The 22,122-nt window shown below is 42.0% G+C and overlaps 1 protein-coding gene across 1 annotated transcript; it reads left to right on the top strand.

The window, feature by feature from the left end:
• The first annotated feature begins 20,058 nt into the window (after window positions 1-20,058).
• LOC125535463 (protein AUXIN-REGULATED GENE INVOLVED IN ORGAN SIZE-like) lies at window positions 20,059-21,109 on the top strand. The gene has a single exon (XM_048698518.2). It carries the CDS (start codon window positions 20,490-20,492, stop codon window positions 20,805-20,807), a length of 318 nt encoding a protein of 105 aa, XP_048554475.1. The 5' UTR covers window positions 20,059-20,489; the 3' UTR covers window positions 20,808-21,109.
• The last annotated feature ends 1,013 nt before the right edge of the window (window positions 21,110-22,122 follow it).

Genomic DNA, 22,122 nt, shown 5'->3' with positions numbered 1-22,122 from the left:
TTGTTGAAACCGATGAATTGTGGGTTTATGATCAAGATTATCTATGAACAATATTTGAATCTTCTCTGAATTCTTTTATGTATGATCGGTTATCTTTGCAAGTCTCTTCCAATTATCAGTTTGGTTTGGCCTACTAGATTGATCTTTCTTGCAATGGGAGAAGTGCTTAGCTTTGGGTTCAATCTTGCGGTGTCCTTTCCCAGTGACAGTAGGGGCAGCAAGGCACGTATTGTATTGTTGCCATCAAGGATAACAAGATGGGGTTTTCATCATATTGCATGAGTTTATCCCTCTACATCATGTCATCTTGCTTAATGTGTTGCTCTATTTTCATGAACTTAATACTCTAGATGCATGCTGGATAGCGGTCGATGAGTGGAGTAATAGTAGTAGATGCAGGAAGGACTCGGTCTACTTGTCTTGGCGTGATGCCTATATACATGATCATACCTAGATATTCTCATAACTATGCTTAATTTTGTCAATTGCTCAACAGTAATTCGTTCACCCACCATAAAATACTTATGCTCTTGAGAGAATCCACTAGTGAAACCTATGGCCCCTGGGTCTATCTTCATCATATTTATCTTCCAATACTTAGTTATTTCCTTTGCTTTTATTTTACTTTGCATGTTGTCATAAAAATACCAAAAATATTATCTTATGATATCTATCAGATCTCACTCTCGTAAGTGACCGTGAAGGGATTGACAACCCCTTATCGCATTGGTTGCGAGGAGTTATTTGTTTTGTGTAGGTACGAGGGACTCGTGCGCAGCCTCCTACTGGATTGATACCTTGGTTCTCAAAAACTGAGCGAAATACTTACGCTACTTTGCTGCATCATCCTTTCCTCTTCAAGGAAATCCAACGCGGTGCTCAAGAGGTAGCAAGAAGATTTCTGGCGCCGTTGCCGGGGAGGTTCGCACAAGTCAAGATTTGACTCCCGACAACGAGCCATTTCTAGAGCCGTTGCCGGGGAGTCTACGCAAAAGTCAACATACCAAGTACCCATCACAACCCTTATCTCACGCATTACATTATTTTCCATTTGCCTCTCGTTTTCCTCTCCCCCACTTCACCCTTGCAGTTTTTATTCGCCCTGTCTCTCTCTATCCTCCCTCTCTTTCTCTGTTTGCCTCTTTTTGCATGCTTGCTTCTTGTTTGCTTGTGTGTTGGATTGCTTGCTTCTCACGATGGCTCAAGATAACACTAAATTGTGTGACTTTACCAATACCAACAACAATGATTTTATTAGCACTCCGATTGCTCCTCTTACCGATGCTGAATCTTGTGAAATTAATGTCGCGTTGCTGAATCTTGTCATGAAAGATCCGTTTTCCGGCCTTCCTAGTGAAGATGCCTCTACCCATCTAAATAGCTTCGTTGATTTGTGTGATATTGATACATCTCCAACGTATCTATAATTTTTGATTGCTCCATGCTATATTATCTATTGTTTTGGACTATATTGGGCTTTATTTTCTACTTTTATATTATTTTTGGGACTAACCTATTAACCGGAGGCCCAGCCCAGAATTGCTGTTTTTTGCCTATTTCAGTGTTTTGGATAAACAGAATATCAAACAAAGTCCAAACGGAATAAAATCTTCGCGAACGTGATTTTCTCACCGAACGTGATCTAGGAGACTTGGACCCTACTCCAGGGGGTCAAAGAGGAGGTCACGAGGGTGGGGGCGCCCCCCCTAGCGTGCGCCCCCTGCCTCGTGGGCCCCTCGGTGCTCCACCGACGTACTCCTTCCTCCTATATATACCTATGTTCCCCCAAACGATCATAACAGGAGCTAAAAACCTAATTCCACCGCCGCAACTTTCTGTATCCATGAGATCCCATCTTGGGGCCTGTTCCGGAGCTCCGCCGGAAGAGGGCCGTCATCACGGAGGGCTTCTACATCATCCTAGCATCTCCAATGAAGTGTGAGTAGTTTACCTCAGATCTTCGGGTCCATAGTTAGTAGCTAGATGGCTTCTTCTCTCTCTTTGAATCTCAATACAAAGTTCTCCCCCTCTCTTGTGGAGATCTATTCGATGTAATCTTCTTTTTGCGGTGTGTTTGTTGAGACCGATGAATTATGGGTTTATGATCAAGTCTATCTATGAATAATATTTGAATCTTCTCTGAATTCTTTTATGTATGATTGGTTATCTTTGCAAGTCTCTTCGAATTATCCGTTTGGTTTGGCCAACTAGATTGGTAGTTCTTGCCATGGGAGAAGTGCTTAGCTTTGGGTTCGATCTTGCGGTGTCCTTACCCAGTGACAGAAGGGGCGGCAAGGCACGTATTGTATCATTGCCATCGAGGATAACAAGATGGGGTTTATTTCATATTGCATGAATTTATCTCTCTACATCATGTCATCTTGCTTATGGCGTTACTCTGTTTTTAACTTAATACTCTAGATGCATGCTGGATAGCGGTCGATGAGTGGAGTAATAGTAGTAGATGCAGAATCGTTTCGATCTACTTGTCACAGACGTGATGCCTATATACATGATCATGCCTAGATATTCTCTTAACTATGCTCAATTACTGTAAATTGCTCAACAACAATTTGTTCACCCACCGTAGAATACTTATGCTCTTGAGCGAAGCCACTAGTGAAACCTATGGCCCCGGGTCTATTCTCATCATATCAATCTCCATCACTTTAATCTTGCTTTGCTTTTTTTACTTTGCTTTTACTTTTTACTTTGCATATTTATACCAAAAATACCAAAAAATATTATATCTATCAGATCTCACTCTCGTAAGTGACCGTGAAGGGATTGACAACCCCTAATCGCGTTGGTTGCGAGTAGCTATCGTTTTGTGCAGGTACGAGGGACCTGAGCGTGGCCTCCTACTGGATTGATACCTTGGTTCTAAAAAACTGAGGGAAATACTTACGCTACTCTGCTGCATCATCCCTTCCTCTTCGGGGAAAATCAACGCAAGCTCAAGACGTAGCAAGAAGGATTTGTGGCGCCGTTGCCGGGGAGTCTACGCAAAAAGTCAACATACCAAGTACCCATCGCAATCCTTATCTCTCGCATTACATTATTTGCCATTTGCCTCTCGTTTTCCTCTCCCCCCAATTCACCCTTGCCATTTTATTCGCCCTCTCTCTCTCTATCCTCCCTCTCTATTTGCCTCTTTTCCCTCGCCATGTCAGAACCAAAAAGAGTTGGGGGTTCTCTCCCAAGTTCTAGTGCTTTAGACAATCCTGCTATCTTATCTAAATTCATAAATCGGAATGCTATAGAACAACTTGCCGGAGTTATCAATGAGAACCTTAGTAATTTTGATGAAGATGATTCTGGAATTTTTCGTTATTTACTTGATGAATCTTTGAAAGATGCTTGGGATAGGCTGTTAAGGATCCGAGCTAGCTATGTACCCCAATATCAAATTGAGGTTTACTTGAAAAGCTTTTATGTTGGGCTACCCGCTTCGTTCAAACAAGTCTTAGATTCTATTTTCAAGGGGGGGTTTCTTGAAGGGGACCCCATAGATACCTATGAGAGGATGAAAACTATATTTGGGCACCCCATTAATGAGAAAACTGAAATTACATCTCTCTTGCTTTCTTACCAAAACGAATCTATTAAAGAGATAAAAGCTAGCCTAGATACCAATTTCCGCAACATTCTTAATCTTTCTTCTACCATTAATGGACATGTGCTCTGTCAAAATAGAAAGATTAATTCCATAGATAACAAGTTTGCTCTCTTTTTCTCCAAAACTAAAGATGGCAATACCTAGGTCTATCCTCGCTTTTATGCCTAGCTAGGGGCGTTAAACAATAGCGCTTGTTGGGAGGCAACCCAATTTTATTTTTATTCCTTTCTTTTTACTCCTGATTAGTAATAAATAAATTATTTAGCCTCTGTTTTGGTTGTGTTTTTGTGTCTAATTAGTGTTTGTGCCAAGTAGAACCGTTGGGAAGACTTGGGGAAAGTCTTGTTGAACTTGCTGTAAAAAACAGAAACTTTAGCGCTCACGAGAACTGCTGTCATTTTTATTTGGAGAGTGATATTTAGTTAATTCTTTTTGAAGATAATTAATAGATAAATTCCCCACGTCCAGAAATTTATTTTAGAATTTTTGGGGTTCCAGATCTTGCACTAGCTACAGATTACTACAGACTGTTCTGTTTTTGACAGATTCTGTTTTTCGTGTGTTGTTTGCTTATTTTGATGAATCTATGGCTAGTAAAATAGTTTATAATCCATAGATAAGTTGGAATACAGTAGGTTTAACACCAACATAAATAAATAATGAGTTCATTACAGTACCTTGAAGTGGTCTTTGTTTTCTTTCACTAACGGAGCTCACGAGTTTTCTATTTTGAGTTTTGTGTTGTGAAGTTTTCAAGTTTTGGGTGAATTCTTTTGATGGATCATGGAACAAGGAGTGGCAAGAGCCTAAGCTTGGGGATGCCCATGGCACCCCCAAGATAATCCAAGGACGCCAAAAATTCAAAGCTTGGGGATGCCCCGGAAGGCATCCCCTCTTTCGTCCACTTCCATCGGTAATTTACTTGGAGCTATATTTTTATTCACCAACATGATATGTGTTTTGCTTGGAGCGTCTTGTATTATTTGTCTTAGTATGCCACAATCATCCTTGCTGTACACACCTTTTGAGAGAGCCATACATGAATTAAAATTTGATAGAATACTCTATGTGCTTCACTTATATCTTTTGAGCTAAGTAGTTTTGCTCTATGTGCTTCACTTATACCTTTTGAGCTAAGTAGTTTTGCTCTATGTGCTTCACTTATATCTTTTGAGCTAGATAATTTTTCTCTATGTGCTTCACTTATATCTTTTGAGCGTTATAATTTTGCTCTATGTGCTTCACTTAGATCTTTTAGAGCACGGTGGTGGGTTTGTTTTAAAGAAACTATTGATCTCTCATGCTTCACTTAAATTATTTTGAGAGTCTCTTAATAGCATGGTAATTTGCTTAATAATAATATGCTTGGTATTCGAGATTTGTGAAACTTTCTTTTGAGTGTGTTGAATACTAAGAAAAGATTGAAGCATGATAATTGTTTTGAGATATGGAGGTGATAATATTAAAGTCATGCTAGTTGAGTAGTTGTGAATTTAAAGAATACTTGTGTTAAAGTTTGTGATTCCTGTAGCATGCACGTATGGTGAACCGTTATGTGACGAAATCGGAGCATGATTTATTTATTGATTGTCTTCCTTATGAGTGGCGGGGGGACGAGCGATGGTATTTTCCTACCAATCTATCCCCCTAGGAGCATGCGCGTAATACTTTGCTTTGATAACTTCTAGATTTTTGCAATAAGTATATGAGTTCTTTATGACTAATGTTGAGTCCATGGATTATACGCACTCTCACCCTTCCACCTTTGCTAGCCTCTCTAATACCGCACACCTTTCGCCGGTATCATACACCTACCATATACCTTCCTCAAAACAACCACCATACCTACCTATTATGGCATTTCCATAGCCATTCCGAGATATATTGCCATGCAACTTTCCACCACCTAGTTCATCACGACACATTCATCATTGTCATATTGCTTAGCATGATCATATAGTGGACATAGTATTTGTGGCAAAGCCACCGTTCATAATTTTTTCATACTTGCCACTCTTGATTCATTGCATATCCCGGTACACGCCGGAGGCATCCATATAGAGTCGTACTTTGTTTTAGAATCGAGTTGTAATCATTGAGTTGTAAATAAATAAAAGTGTGATGATCATCATTCAATAGAGCATTGTCCCAATAAAAAAAGAGAAAGGCCAAAGAAAAAAAAGAAGGCCCAAAAAAGGGGCAATGCCACTATCCTTTTTTCCACACTTGTGCTTCAAAGTAGCACCATGATATAGCGAGTCTCATATATTGTGCTTCAAAGTAGCACCATGTTCTTCATATAGAGAGTCTCATATGTTGTCACTTTCATATACTAGTTGGAATTTTACATTATAGAACTTGGCTTGTATATTCCAATGATGGGCTTCCTCAAATTGCCCTAGGTCTTCGTGAGCAAGCAAGTTGGATGCACACCCACTAGTTTATTTTGTTGAGCTTTCATACATTTATAGCTCTAGTGCATCCGTTGCATGGCAATCCCTACTCACTCACATTGATACCTATTGATGGGCATCTCCATAGCCCGTAGATATGCCTAGTTGATGTGAGACTATCTTCCCCTCCTTTTTGTCTTCTCCACAACCACCATTTTATTCCACCTATAGTGCTATATCCATGGCTCACGCTCATGTATTGCGTGAAGATTGAAAAAGTTTTGGAAACGTTAGAGTATGAAACAATTGCTTGGCTTGTCATCGGGGTTGTGCATGATTTAAATACTTTGTGTGGTGAAGATGGAGCGTAGCCAGACTATATGATTTTGTAGGGATAACTTTCTTTGGCCATGTTATTTTGAGAAGACATAATTGCTTTGTTAGTATGCTTGAAGTATTATTATTTTTATGTCAATATAAACTTTTGTCTTGAATCTTTCTAATCTGAATATTCATACCACAATTAAGAAGATTTGCATTGAAATTATGCCAAGTAGCACTCCGCATCAAAAATTCTCTTTTTATCATTTACCTACTCGAGGACGAGCAGGAATTAAGCTTGGGGATGCCTGATACGTCTCCAACGTATCTATAATTTTTGATTGCTCCATGCTATATTATCTACTGTTTTGGACTATATTGGGCTTTACTTTCCACTTTCATATTATTTTTGGGACTAACCTATTAACCGGAGGCCCAGCCCAGAATTGCTGTTTTTTGCCTATTTCAGTGCTTCGGATAAACAGAATACCAAACGGAGTCCAACGGAATAAAATCTTCGGGAACGTGATTTTCTCACCGAACGTGATCCAGGAGACTTGGACCCTACTCCAGGGGGTCAAAGAGGAGGTCACGAGGGTGGGGGGCGCGCCCCCCTGCCTCGTGGGCCCTTCGGTGCTCCACCGACGTACTCCTTCCTCCTATATATACCTACGTACCCCCAAACGATCAGAAAAGGAGCCAAAAACCTAATTCCACCACCGCAACTTTCTGTATCCACGAGATCCCATCTTGGGGCCTGTTCCGGAGCTCCGCCGGAAAAGGGCCATCATCACGGAGGGCTTCTACATCATCCTAGCCTCTCTGATGAAGTGTGAGTAGTTTACCTCAGACCTTCGGGTCCATAGTTAGTAGCTAGATGGCTTCTTCTCTCTCTTTGAATCTCAATACAAAGTTCTCCCCCTCTCTTGTGGAGATCTATTCGATGTAATCCTCTTTTTGCGGTGTGTTTGTTGAGACCGATGAATTGTGGGTTTATGATCAAGTCTATCTATGAATAATATTTGAATCTTCTTTGAATTCTTTTATGGATTATTGGTTATCTTTGCAAGTCTCTTCGAATTATCCGTTTGGTTTGGCCAACTAGATTGGTACTTCTTGCCATGGGAGAAGTGCTTAGCTTTGGGTTCGATCTTGTGGTGTCCTTACCCAGTGACAGAAGGGGCAGCAAGGCACGTATTGCATCGTTGCCATCGAGGATAACAAGATGGGGTTTATTTCATATTGCATGAATTTATCTCTCTACATCATGTCATCTTGCTTATGGCGTTACTCTGTTTTTAACTTAATACTCTAGATGCATGCTGGATAGCGGTCGATGAGTGGAGTAATAGTAGTAGATGCAGAATCGTTTCGATCTACTTGTCACAGACGTGATGCCTATATACATGATCATGCCTAGATATTCTCTTAACTATGCTCAATTACTGTAAATTGCTCAACAACAATTTGTTCACCCACCGTAGAATACTTATGCTCTTGAGCGAAGCCACTAGTGAAACCTATGGCCTCCGGGTCTATTCTCATCATATCAATCTCCATCACTTTAATCTTGCTTTGCTTTTACTTTTTACTTTGCATATTTATACCAAAAATACCAAAAAATATTATATCTATCAAATCTCACTCTCGTAAGTGACCGTGAAGGGATTGACAACCCCTAATCGCGTTGGTTGCGAGTAGCTATCGTTTTGTGCAGGTACGAGGGACTTGAGCATGGCCTCCTACTGGATTGATACCTTGGTTCTCAAAATCCGAGGGAAATACTTACGCTACTCTGCTACATCATCCCTTCCTCTTCGGGGAAAACCAACGCAAGCTCAAGACGTACTAGATATGCAAAAGAAGAAAGATGTGGACAACGATATTGTTAAGTTGAAGCTATTTCCTTTTTTGCTTATAGATCGCGCTAAATCTTGGTTTTCGTCTTTGCCTAAAAATAGTATTGATTCTTGGAACAAGTGCAAAGATGCTTTTATCTCTAAGTATTTTCCTCCCGCTAAGATCATCTCCCTTAGAAACGATATTATGAATTTTAAGCAACTTGATCATGAACATGTTGCACAATCTTGGGAGAGGATGAAATTAATGATACGTAATTGCCCTACTCATGGTTTGAATTTGTGGATGATTATACAAAATGTTTATGCCGAATTGAATTTTGCTTCTAGAAATCTTTTAGATTCGGCCGCGGGAGGCACTTTTATGGAAATCACTTTAGGAGAAGCTACTAATCTCCTAGATAATATTATGGTTAATTATTATCAGTGGCATACTAAAAGATCTACTAATAAAAAGGTGCATGCGATAGAAGAAATTAATGTTTTGAGTCGAAAGATGGATGAACTTATGAAATTATTTGCTAGTAAGAGTGTTTCTTCTGATCCTAATGATATGCCCTTGTCTACTTTGATTGAGAACAATAATGAATCTATGGATGTGAATTTTGTTGGTAGGAATAATTTTGGCAACAACACATATAGAGGAAACTTTAATCCTAGGCCTTATCCTAGTAATCCCTCTAATAATTATGGAAATTCCTACAAAAACTCTTATGGAAATTTCAATAAGATGCCCTCTGAATTTGAGAATAGTGTTAAGTAATTTATGAATTCGCAAAAGAATTTCAATGCTTTGCTTGAAGAGTAATTGCTTAAAGTTGATGATTTGTCTAGGAACGTTGATAGAATTTATCTTGATGTTGATTCTTTAAAGCTTAGATCTATTCCTCCTAAGCATGATATCAATGAGTCTCTCAAAGCCATGAGAAAGAACCGCTAGGATGCGTGCTAAGAAAGATGCCTTTATAAGAGTGTGTTCTTCTAGTTCCTATGAAAATAAAGATGAAGATCTAAAAGTTATTGATGTGTCCCCTATTAAATCTTCGTTTTGCAATATAAATCTTGATAATGATGGGACTGAATATGATCCACCTTTACCTAGAAGGCGTTCCAAAAATTCGGAGTTTTTAGATTTGCTAAACCCACTATTTTGGATTTCAAGGAATTTAATTATGAAAATTTCTCTTTGATTGATTGTATTTCCTTGTTGCAATCCGTGCTAAATTCTCCTCATGCTTATAGTCAAAATAAAGCGTTTACTAAACATATCATTGATGCCTTGATGCAATCTTATGAAGAAAAACTTGAGTTGGAAGTTTCTATCCATAGAAAACTTTATGATGAGGGGGAAACAACTATTAAAATTAAGATTAAAGATCATGAGTTCTATGCTTTATGTGATTTGGGTGCTAGTGTTTCCACGATTCCAAAGACTTTATGTGATTTGTTAGGTTTCCGTGATTTTGATGATTGCTCTTTAAACTTGCACCATGCGGATTCCACTATTAAGAAACCAATGGGAAGAATCAATGCTGTTCTTATTGTCGCAAATAGGAATTATGTGCCCGTAGATTTTATTTTTCTAGACATAGATTGCAATCATTCATGTCCTATTATTCTTGGTAGACCTTTCTTTAGAGCGATTGGTGTAATTATTGATATGAAGGAAGGAAATATTAGATTCCAATTTCCGTTAAGGAAAGGCATGGAACACTTTCCTAGAAAGAAAATTAAATTACCTTATGAATCTATTATGAGAGCCACTTATGGATTGCCTACAAAAGATGGCAATACCTAGATCTATCCTTGCTTTTTATGCCTAGCTGGGGGCGTTAAACGATAGCGCTTCTTGGGAGGCAACCCAATTTTATTTTTATTCCTTGATTTTTGCTCCTATTTAGTAATAAATAATTTACCTAGCCTCTGTTTTGTTTTTGTTTTTTGTGTTTAATTAGTGTTTGTGCCAAGTAGAGCCGTTGGGAAGACTTGGGGAAAGTCTTGTTATCTTGCTGTAAACAACAGAAACTTTAGCGCTCACGAGAACTGCTGCCATTTTTATTTGGAAAGTGATATTTAGTTAATTATTTTTGCAGATGATTAATAGATAAATTCCTCACTTCCAGCAAATTATTTTAGAATTTTTGGGGTTCCAGATCTTGCGCTAGCTACAGATTACTACAGACTATTCTGTTTTTGACAGATTCTGTTTTTCATGAGTTGTTTGCTTATTTTGATGAATCTATGGCTAGTAAAATAGTTTATAAACCATAGAGAAGTTGGAATACAATAGGTTTAACACCAATATAAATAAAGAATGAGTTCATTACAGTACCTTGAAGTGGTATTTTGTTTTCTTTCGCTAACGGAGCTCACGAGATTTTCTACTTTAAGTTTTGTGTTGTGATGTTTTCAAGTTTTGGGTAAAGATTTGATGGATTATGGAACAAGGAGTGGCAAGAGCCTAAGCTTAGGGATGCCCATGGCACCCCCAAGATAATCTAAGGACACCTAAAAGCCAAAGCTTGGGGATGCCCCGGAAGGCATCCCCTCTTTTGTCTACTTCTATCGGTAACTTTACTTGGAGCTATATTTTTATTCACCAAATGATATGTGTTTTGCTTGGAGCGTCTTGTATGATTTGAGTCTTTTCTTTTTAGTTTACCACAATCATCCTTGCTGTACACACTTGTGCTTCAAAGTAGCACCATGATATTCATGATAGAGAGTCTTTCATTTCGTCACTTTCATATACTAGTGGGAATTTTTCATTATAGAACTTGGCTTGTATATTCCAATGATGGGCTTCCTCAAAATGCCCTAGGTCTTCATGAGCAAGCAAGTTGGATGCACACCCACTTAGTTTCTTTTGTTGAGCTTTCATATACTTATAGCTCTAGTGCATCCGTTGCATGGCAATCCCTACTCACTCACATTGATATCTATTGATGGGCATCTCCATAGCCCGTCGATATGCCTAGTTGATGTGAGACTATCTTCTCCTTTTTTTGTCTTCTCCACAACCACCATTCTATTCCACATATAGTGCTATATCCATGGCTCACTCTCATGTATTGCGTGAAGATTGAAAAAATTTGAGAATGTCAAAAGTATGAAACAATTGCTTGGCTTGTCATCGGGGTTGTGCATGATTTAAATACTTTGTGTGGTGAAGATAGATCATAGCCAGACTATATGATTTTGTAGGGATAACTTTCTTTGGCCATGTTATTTTGAGAAGACATTATTGCTTTGTTAGTATGCTTGAAGTATTATTATTTTTATGTCAATATTAAACTTTTATCTTGAATCTTTCGGATCTGAATATTCATACCACAATTAAGAAGAATTACATTAAAATTATGCCAAGTAGCACTTCGCATCAAAAATTATCTTTTTTATCATTTACCTACTCGAGGACGAGCAGGAATTAAGCTTGGGGATGCTTGATACGTCTCCAATGTATCTATAATTTTTGATTACTCCATGCTATATTATCTACTCTTTTGGAAATTATTGGGCTTTATTATACACTTTTATATTATTTTTGGGACTAACATATTAACCAGAGGCCCAGCCCAGAATTGTTGTTTTTGCCTATTTTAGTGTTTCGAAGAAAAGGAATATCAAACGGAGTCCAAACGGAATGAAACCTTCGGGAACGTGACTTTTGGAACGAACAAGACCCAGGAGACTTGGACCCTACTTCAAGCAACCAATAGGGAGGCCACGAGGTAGGGGGTGCGCCTACCCCCCCCCCCAGGCGCGCCCTCCACCCTCGTGGGCCCCCTGTTGCTCCACCGACGTACTCCTTCCTCCTATATATACCTACGTACCCCCAAACGACCAGAGACGGAGACAAAAACCTAATTCCACCGCCGCAACCTTCTGTATCCATGAGATCCCATCTTGGGGCCTGTTCCGGAGCTCCGCCGGAGGGGGCATCCATCACGGAGGGCTTCTACATCAACACCATAGCCTCTCCGATGAAGTGTGAGTAGTTTACCTCAGACCTTCGGGTCCATAGTTATTAGCTAGATGGCTTCTTCTCTCTTTTTGGATCTCAATACAATGTTCTCCCCCTCTCTTGTGGAGATCTATTCGATGTAATCTTCTTTTTGCGATGTGTTTGTTGAGACCGATGAATTTTGGGTTTATGATCAAGATTATCTATGAACAATATTTGAATCTTCTTTGAATTCTTTTATGTATGATTGGTTATCTTTGCAAGTCTCTTCGAATTATCGGTTTGGTTTGGCCTACTAGATTGATCTTTCTTGCAATGGGGGAAGTGCTTAGCTTTGGGTTCAATCTTGCGGTGTCCTTTCCCAGTGACAGTAGGGGCAACAAGGCACATATTGTATTGTTGCCATCGAGGATAACAAGATGGGGTTTTCATCATGTTGCATGAGTTTATCCCTCTACATCATGTCATCTTGCTTAAGGCGTTACTCTGTTTTCATGAACTTAATACTCTAGATGCATGCTGGATAGCGGTCGATGAGTGGAGTAATAGTAGTAGATGCAGGCAGGAGTCGGTCTACTTGTATTGGATGTGATGCCTATATACATGATCATACCTAGATATTCTCATAACTATGCTCAATTCTGTCAATTGCTCAACAGTAATTCGTTCACCCACCGTAAAATACTTATGCTCTTGAGAGAAGCCACTAGTGAAACCTATGGCCCCCGGGTCTATCTTCATCATATTTATCTTCCAATACTTAGTTATTTCCTTTGCTTTTTTACTTTGCTTTTATTTTACTTTGCATCTTTATCATAAAATACCAAAAATATTATCTTATCATATCTATCAGATCTCACTCTCGTAAGTGACCGTGAAGGGATTGACAACCCCTTATAGCATTGGTTGCGAGGAGTTATTTGTTTTGTGCAGGTACGAGAGACTCGCACGCAGCCTCCTACTGGATTGATACCTTGGTTCTCAAAAACTGAGGGAAATACTTACGCTACTTTGCTGCATCATCCTTTCCTCTTCAAGGAAATCCAACGTAGTGGTCAAGAGGTAGCATTGCTACCATCATCATTCAACTTAGCTTTCTCTAGGAACGCATTAAAATTCAACGGAACAACAACACATGCCATTTATCTACAACAACATAGACATGCAAAAAATACTATCAGGTACTAAGTTCATGATAAATTAAAGTTCAATTAATCATATTACTTAAGAACTCCCAGTTTGATAGACATCCCTCTAATTATCTAGTGATCACGTGATCCATATCAACTAAACCATGTCCGATCATCATGTGAGATGGAGTAGTTTTCAATGGTGAACATCACTATTTTGATCATATCTACTATGTGATTCACGCTCGACCTTTCGGTCTCAGTGTTCCAAGGCCATACCTGCATATGCTAGGCTCGTCAAGTTTAACCCGAGTATTCTTCTTGTGCAAAACTGGCTTGCACCCGTTGTATGTGAACGTAGAGCTTATCACACCCGATCATCACGTGGTGTCTCGGCACAACGAACTATTGCAAAGGTGCATACTTAGGGAGAACACTTATACCTTGAAATTTAGTGAGAGATCATCTTATAATGCTACCGTCGTACTAAGCAAAGTAAGATGCATAAAGGATAAACATCACATGCAATCAATATAAGTGATATGATATGGCCATCATCATCTTGTGCCTTTGATCTCCATCTCCAAAGCACTGTCATGATCACCATCGTCACCGGCTTGACACCTTGATCTCCATCGTGGCATCGTTGTCGTCTCGCCAACTATTGCTTCTATGACTATCGCTACCGCTTAGTGATAAAGTAAAGCAATTACATGGCGATTGCATTTCATACAATAAAGTGACAACCATATGGCTCCTACCAGTTGCTGATAACTGTGTTACAAAACATGATCATCTCATACAACGATTTATATAATCACGTCTTCACCATATCACATCACAACATGCCCTGCAAAAACAAGTTAGACGTCCTCTACTTTGTTGTTGCAAGTTTTACGTGGCTGCTACGGGCTTAACAAGAACTTTTCTTACCTACACATCAAAAACCACAACGCAGTATAGTGATTGCTTTTCGATCTTCAGAAAGAACCCTGTTCATTGAATCCGATTCAACTAAAGTTGGAGAAACTGACACCCGCCAGCCACCTGTGTGCAAAGCACGTCGGTAGAATCAGTCTCATGAATGCGGTCATGTAATGTCCGTACGGGCCGCTTCATCCAACAATACCGCCAAATCAAGAAACAACTAGTGACGGCAAGCAATATGTATATACCCACGCCCACAACTCCTTTGTTTTCTACTCGTGCATACAACATCTACGCATAGACCTGGCTCGGATGTCACTGTTGGGGAACACAGTATTTCAATTTTTTTACCTACGATCACGCAAGATCTATCTAGGAGATGCATAGCAACGAGACGGGAGAGTGTGTCCACGTACCCTCGTAGACCGAAAGCGGAAGCATGTAACGCGGTTGATGTAGTCCAACGTCTTCGCGATCCAACCGATCCAAGCACCGAACGTACGACACCTCCGCGTGCAACACACGTTCATCTCGATGACGTCCCTCGAGCTCTTGATCTAGTTGAGGAAGAGGGATAGTTTCGTCAGCACGACGACGTGGTGACGGTGATGATGAAGTTACCAATGCAGGGCTTCGCCTAAGCACTACGACAATATGACCGAGGTGGAAATCTATGGAGGGGGGCACCGCACATGGCTAAGAGATCAACTTGTGTGTCTATGGGGTGCCCCCTCCTCTGTATATAAAGGAGTGAAGGAGGGGAGGGCCGGCCTCCTATGGTGCGCCCCAAGGGGGGATTCCTATTCCTAGTAGGAGTAGGTTCCCCCTTCCCTATTTGGAGTAGGAGAAGAAGGAAGAGGGAGAGGGAGATAAGGAAAGGGGGGGTGCCCCCTTCCCAATTTGGATTGGCCTTGGGGGCGCGCACCTCCCACCTGGCCGCCTCCTCCTCTCTCCCACCATGGCCCATTAAGGCCCATTAACTCCCCGGGGGGTTCCGGTAACCCCTTGGTACTCCGGAAAATGCCCGAACCTATCCGAAACCTTTCTGGTGTCCAAACATAGCCTTCTAATATATCAATCTTTATGTCTCGTCCATTTAGAGACTCCTCGTCATGTCCGTGATCACATCCGGGACTCCAAACTATCTTCGGTACATCAAATCACATAACTCATAATACATATCATCATCAAACGTTAAGCGTGCGGACCCTATGGGTTCGAGAACTATGTAGACATGACTGAGACTCATCTCCGGTCAATAACCAATAGCGGAACCTGGATGCTCATATTGGTTCCTACATATTCTACGAAGATCTTCATCGGTCAAACCGCATAACAACATACGTTTGTTCCCTTTGTCATCGGTATGTTACTTGCCCGAGATTCAATCGTCGGTATCATCATACCTAGTTCAATCTCATTACTAGCAAGTCTCTTTACTCGTTCTGTAATGCAACATCCCGCAACTAACTCATTAGTCACATTGCTTGCAAGGCTTATAGTGATGTGCATTACCGAGAGGGCCCAAAGATACCTCTCCGACAATCGGAGTGACAAATCCTAATCTCGATCTATGCCAACTCAACAAATACCATCGGAGACACCTGTAGAGCATCTTTATAATCACCCAGTTACATTGTGATGTTTGATAGCACACTAAGTGTTCCTCCGGTATTTGGGAGTTGCATAATCTCATAGTTATAGGAACATGTATAAGTTATGGAGAAAGCAATAACAATAAACTAAACGATCATAGTGCTAAGCTAACGGATGGGTCAAGTCAATCACATCATTCTCTAATGATGTGATCCTATTCATCAAATGACAACTCATGTCTATGGCTAGGAAACTTAACCATCTTCGATTAACGAGCTAGTCAAGTAGAGGCATACTAGTGTCACTCTGTTTGTCTATGTATTCACATATGTACTAAGTTTCCGGTTAATACAATTCTAGCATGAATAATAAACATTTATCATGATATAAGGAAATATAAATAACAACTTTATTATTGCCTCTAGAGCATATTTCCTTCAGATATGCCTAGTTGATGTGAGACTATCTCCTTCTTTTTGTCTTCTCCACAACCACCTTCTATTCCACCTATAGTGCTATGTCCATGGCTCACGCTCATGTATTGCGTGAAAGTTGAAAAAGTTTGAGAACATCAAAAGTATGAAACTATTGCTTGGCTTTTCATCGGGGTTATGCATGATTTGAATATTTTGTGTGATGAAGATGGATCATAGCCAGACTATATGATTTTGTAGGGATAAGCTTTCTTTGGCCATGTTATTTTGAGAAGACATAATTGCCTTGTTAGTATGCTTGAAGTATTATTGTTTTTATGTCAATAGTAACTTTTGTTTTGAATCTTATAGATCTGAATATTCATGCCACAATAAAGAAAAACTACATGGATAAATATGTTAGGTAACATTCCACATCAAAAATTCTGTTTTTATCATTTACCTACTAGAGGACGAGCATGAATTAAGCTTGGGGATGCTTGATATGTCTCCAACGTATCTATTATTTTTTGATTGTTCCATGCTATTATATTATCAATCTTGAATGTTTTTATATGCATTTATATGCTATTTTATATGTTTTTTGGGACTAACCTATTAACCTAGAGCCTAGTGCTGGTTTTTGTTTTTTCCTTGTTTTTGAGTTTCGCAGGAAAGGAATATCAAACGGAGTCCAATTGACTTGAAACTTTACGACGATTGTTTTTGGACCAAAAGAACCCCATGGAGTACCGAAGATGCACCAGAGGAGTCCCGAGGCCTCCACAAGGGTGGAGGGTGCCCCCACCCCCCTAAGACGCGCCCTCCGACCTTATGGGCCCCTCGTGGACTCCCTGACTTATTCTTGACGCCAACACCTCTTATATATCCCCAAACCTCCAAAACAGAACCGAGATCAGGAGTTCCGCCGCCGAAGCCTCCGTAGCCACCAAAAACCAATCGTGACCCTATTTCGGCACCCTACCGGAGGGGGAAATCATCACCGGTGGCCATCTTCATCATCCCAGCGCTCTCCATGACGACGAGAGAGTAGTTCACCCTCGGGGTTGAGGGTATGTACCAGCTCTCGTGTTCTTGATTTGGCACGATCTTGATGTATCGCGAGCTTTGCTATTATAGTTGGATCTTATGATGTTTCTCCCCCTCTACTTTCTTGTAATGGATTAAGTTTTCCCTTTGAAGTTATCTTATCGGATTGGGTCTTTAAGGATTTGAGAACACTTGATGTATGTCTTGCATGTGTTTATCTGTGGTGACAATGGGATATTCACGTGATCTACTTGATGTATGTTTTGGTGATCAACTTGCGGGTTATGTGACCTTGTGAACTTATGCATAGGGGTTGGCACACATTTTCGTCTTGATTCTCTGGTAGAAACTTTGGGGCATTCTTTGAAGTTCTTCGTGTTGGTTTGAATAGATGAATCTGAGATTGTGTGATGCATATCATATAATCAAACCCGTGGATACTTGTGGTGACATTGGAGTATATAGGTGACATTAGGGTTTTGGTTGATGTGTGTCTGAAGGTGTTACTTTAGTACGAACTCTAGGGCTGTTTTATGACACGTATATGAATAGCCCAATAAATCGATCAGAAAGAATAACTTTGAGGTGGTTTCGTACCCTACAATGATCTCTTCGTTCGTTCTTCGCTATTAGTGACTTTGGAGTGACTCTTTGTTGCATGTTGAGGGATTGTTATATGATCTAATTATGTTATCATTGTTGAGAGAATTTGCACTAGTGAAAGTATGAACCCTAGGTCTTGTTTCGAAGCATTGCAATACCGTTTTCGCTCACTTTTACCACTTGTTACCTTACTGTTTTTATATTTTCAAATTATAAAAATCTATATCTACCATCCATATTGCACTTGTATCACAATCTCTTTGCCGAACTAGTGCACCTATACAATTTACCATTGTATTGGGTGTGTTGGGGACACAAGAGACTCTTTGTTATTTGGTTGCAGAGTTGTTTCAGAGAGACCATCTTCATCCTATGCCTCCCACGGATTGATAAATCTTAGGTCATCCACTTGAGGAAAATTTGCTACTGTCCTACAAAACTCTGCGTTCGGAGGCCCAACACGAATCTACGATAAGAAGGTTGCGTAGTAGACATCACAGTGCTCGTGGCGAAGACCGCGGCTCAAGTGCGGGCTGGTTGTCATGGTCGTGAGGGCGGCACAGGGACCGGTGCTCGACGTTCGATGTGGGTGGTGTGGCGGGTGCGTTTGGTCGCACCACATTTCGGAGGCAGAAATTTCTTGCGAGGGGTCATTCCCATGTCTGGTTGTGGCCAGGTCGATGACGGCGGTGCTTGTGGGCGCCGTATCCTTCCTGAAGGTATCGTCGCGACTTCTCTCCGTCCTTTGGGTGGCTCCGGGTGAAGACCTTGATCCTTTGGATCAGGCGGCGGCAACACTCCGGTGTCGTGGCCTTCTTGAAGGTGTGGTCTTGGAGTCCCCGGTTTATCGGGCGCGTCTTCATCTCTTCGTGTATGATTTAGGTGGCGTTGTCGTTTTTTTTGCACCGTTGTATTTTGTTTTGGGTGTGTGTGATGTGGTGTCGAGTTGTAGCACTTGTTGTATAATCGTTGCTTTATATATATAGCGGGTCGAGGGCCGTTATGTATCATTCTTGCTAAGTCTCAGATGACTGCGACTTCGGCAAGTCTTAGTCGATGATATATCCGGGAGATCTTACATTGAGATCCGTGTACTTTTTCTTCTTCCGATTTTCTTTTTCTCTCTTGCATGTAATGCCGCTTGACTGAGACTTTTTATATCTTAGTCGACTGAGATCTAGCCACACCTTTTTTAAATATCTATTCATCCGCTGATTTTGTAATGAATGAGAACAAATGTACCTGAAACTGACTATGCCGACATAGTAATATATGGTTCAGAATTTGAATTTTTGTTGGCACTCCTTTAACTTGGCCCGCCCAGCTTTTGCTTAGTGCTCCGCTAGTGCTGATGCATAAATCCTACAGTAACCATTCACATCCCGGTTGCTCCGTCAACACTTTCAGCATCGCACAAAACACAAGCGCGCGCACACGGAAGCAAGCAAGCCATCTACATAATTCGCATGCAATCCCGTCCAATATGCTCCAAATCCAGCCCCAGCCAACTTGCGCTCGCTCGCTTTACCATAGAGATATGCAAACACGCCGCGCACCTATATATCGTAAGAAAAGCCGCTGCTCTCTGAACCCAGCTGCATGCTAATACGCTGATACGATTCTGGGAGTACAGCACGGTCGCCTTGTTTAATCGGCCAGAAATATCCGGTGCATGCACAATCCATGGTTTCCAGTCTGATTATCGTTAGCTTTGATCTTGTCATGTCTCTGGCTCTCTGCCACTACCAAGGGGAGTATCAGCGAAGAGATACTGCACATCTCGCTTCAGATCTTGCAACGACCGGCTATCAATCCAGCCAGTACATCGAGGCCATTACCGGAAACTAATTACTACTCCCTCCGTTCCTAAATATTTTATCTTTCTAGAAATTTCAACAAATAACTACATACGGAGCAAAATGAATGAATCTACACTCTAAAATATGTCTATATAAATTCGTATGTGAAATCTCTAAAAAGATAAATATTTCGAAACGGAGAGAGTACTACTAAAGAACTTCAAATCATCCTTACTGGAGACTGTCAACAGGGCATAATTACACCCCATTAGCTACGCTATCTATCTAGCTAGCACCCCACCCGATAAGTAAAGAGACCACGAGACGAGATTGTTGGACGGACGGGATTCTCTCTCGGCAGGGGGGAAGAACCTGTATAACCTTAACAAGACTGAATCGGCGGCCATGTGAGGCTGTCTCGTCTGCTTGCATCACCGGGGGGGAAAGCAGCCATCAAAGGTGACCAGCTGACCCTAGGTGCCAAAGGCGTCCGATACATTGCACCCGGGCCTCCAAATCTCCAGGGTCTGCCCCCCAACACAGGCCAATTGGCCGACGGGTACACTTGCGCATCCGGGGCAGCCGATCGACCCCGCACTCGCGCACCCACGCCCACACCACCGGTATCTGTCCTTGGCCATTGTGCCGCCCGAATTCAGAGCCATCTTCGATCGCAATCCATTGCAACAAGTAGCAAGCCCTTCTGGTTAGTCCCTATATGTACCACGTACAAGTAGTCTGCTGCTGATACAATCAGTGGCATACTGCTTGCTGTCGGGTCTCCGCTTGGAATTGGGACGGTCCGCGGCGATCGAATGTGGACGGAGAGGAGGGCGAGGAGGAGCGGTTCCATGGCCGGCGGCGGAGGAGGGCGGGCGCGCGGCGCGGAGGGGAAACGGGCGGCGCCGCAGGGGCAGAGGGCGCCCGCCGCGACCGCGGGGTACTTCACGGCGGAGCTGGCCGCGCTGTTCCTCTGCCTGACCGCGCTGCTGGTGTTCCTCCCGCTGGTCCTGCCGCCGCTCCCGCCGCCGCCGTCGCTGCTGCTGCTGGTCCCCGTGGGGCTTATGGCCGTCCTGGTCGCGCTGGCGTTCGTGCCGTCCGACAGCCGGAGCATGGCCTCGTCGTGCCATTGAAGAGGACAGCGCGCGGTAGTAGGAGTGGAGAAATCATTTTGCTTTCTTGTTTTTGATTGAATTGACAGTTTTGTTAACTGCTAACACGATCCATGTAGAGAAATCAGAGCATTATTTAATCACGTGCGACCGTCAAAGAGTACATTTGGTTCGTCAAGGATTTATCCAGCAATTTTGTCGAAACTAGGACTTGTCAAGTGTTAGTGCTGAGTTAGGTCATTTCCACACCCACAAATTTTTCCTTCCGCATCTGTCCATGGATACGGACGTGGGAGACCATCATCCAAGGTTATTTTGTACTTTTTCTGTCTCGACGCTACACTAGTGTAAAAAACGTTTTTATATTATAGGACGAAGAAAGTATATATCTATCAGTAAATTCAAATTCAAACGTACTTCTATTCACACAGCGCGCCGGATCACACCAACACCAGATCGCATGCCTGATCACAAAAAAAGAGACAAGTATGCTTAGTCTTTACATGCCCGAATCCAAAAGAATATTAGTCTTACAGTCCATGCATTTCTGCCCTGCCGGACCGGCAATCCCAGTCGTCTGCTCCTCGATCAAGGTGGTGTTGTTGCCGCCGTGTAAGCAGCCTCCACCTCCTCGTCCGCGTCCGCGTACGCCTCCGCCGCGTCCTCGTCGTCCGTCGCCGCCAACTACTAATCTTTCTGCCGCTGCAACATCTGATAGCGGACGGATTGCTCGATGATTCTTGCGTCGACATCCAAAGAGTCCACCTTCCAGGTCAACATCTTGGCCTGCTCCGCATTGGCGGCGATCTTCACCTTCTTTTCCTTGAGCGCGGCCTTTTCCTTTTCGATCATGATCCTCCTCTCTTTAAGCTTGAGTTTCTTGTCCGTCACCTCCATCAACAGTTTGAACCTCTCTGCCTTCTTTTCCTTCTTGATGTCCGACCGCTTCACGCATGCTCCTCCTTCTTTACCAAGATGTTCTTAAACCTCTTCGTCAACTTGACAGCTGCACCTTCCCGCTTCGCCCTCTCCACCTCCCACTTCTTCCTGTCTGTCCTCATAACCCCTCCTCCTCCATCGCCTTCATCGTGGATGATGTCGAGCATCTCCCTGTGCGGGTCGTCGTACGTCGGCTTCCCCGCTCTAGGCATTGCAGCGAACAGCGTGCGGACACCCATCTGCTCCCTGCCTGTCGTCCGTGCCCGAACGAGCTGCGAAGAAGAATACTGAGTGGCACCGCATTAACATTGATGATGTAAGGCACCGTACCGGCAGGGGTTCCGAGCTGCTTGGCGGCATAGTAGTACATAGACTTGTAAGACTCCGGCCACAGCGT

This window comes from Triticum urartu, chromosome 1A, assembly GCF_056163025.1.
Source record: "Triticum urartu cultivar PI428250 chromosome 1A, HENAU_Tu73, whole genome shotgun sequence".
Taxonomy (NCBI): domain Eukaryota; kingdom Viridiplantae; phylum Streptophyta; class Magnoliopsida; order Poales; family Poaceae; genus Triticum; species Triticum urartu.
This window is presented reverse-complemented; position numbering and strand designations above follow the sequence as displayed.

What these genes read in the sequence shown, in the direction of transcription:
- LOC125535463 (XM_048698518.2), top strand. Translation starts at nt 20,490, where the DNA reads ATGTGGACGGAGAGGAGGGCGAGGAGGAGCGGTTCCATGGCCGGCGGC.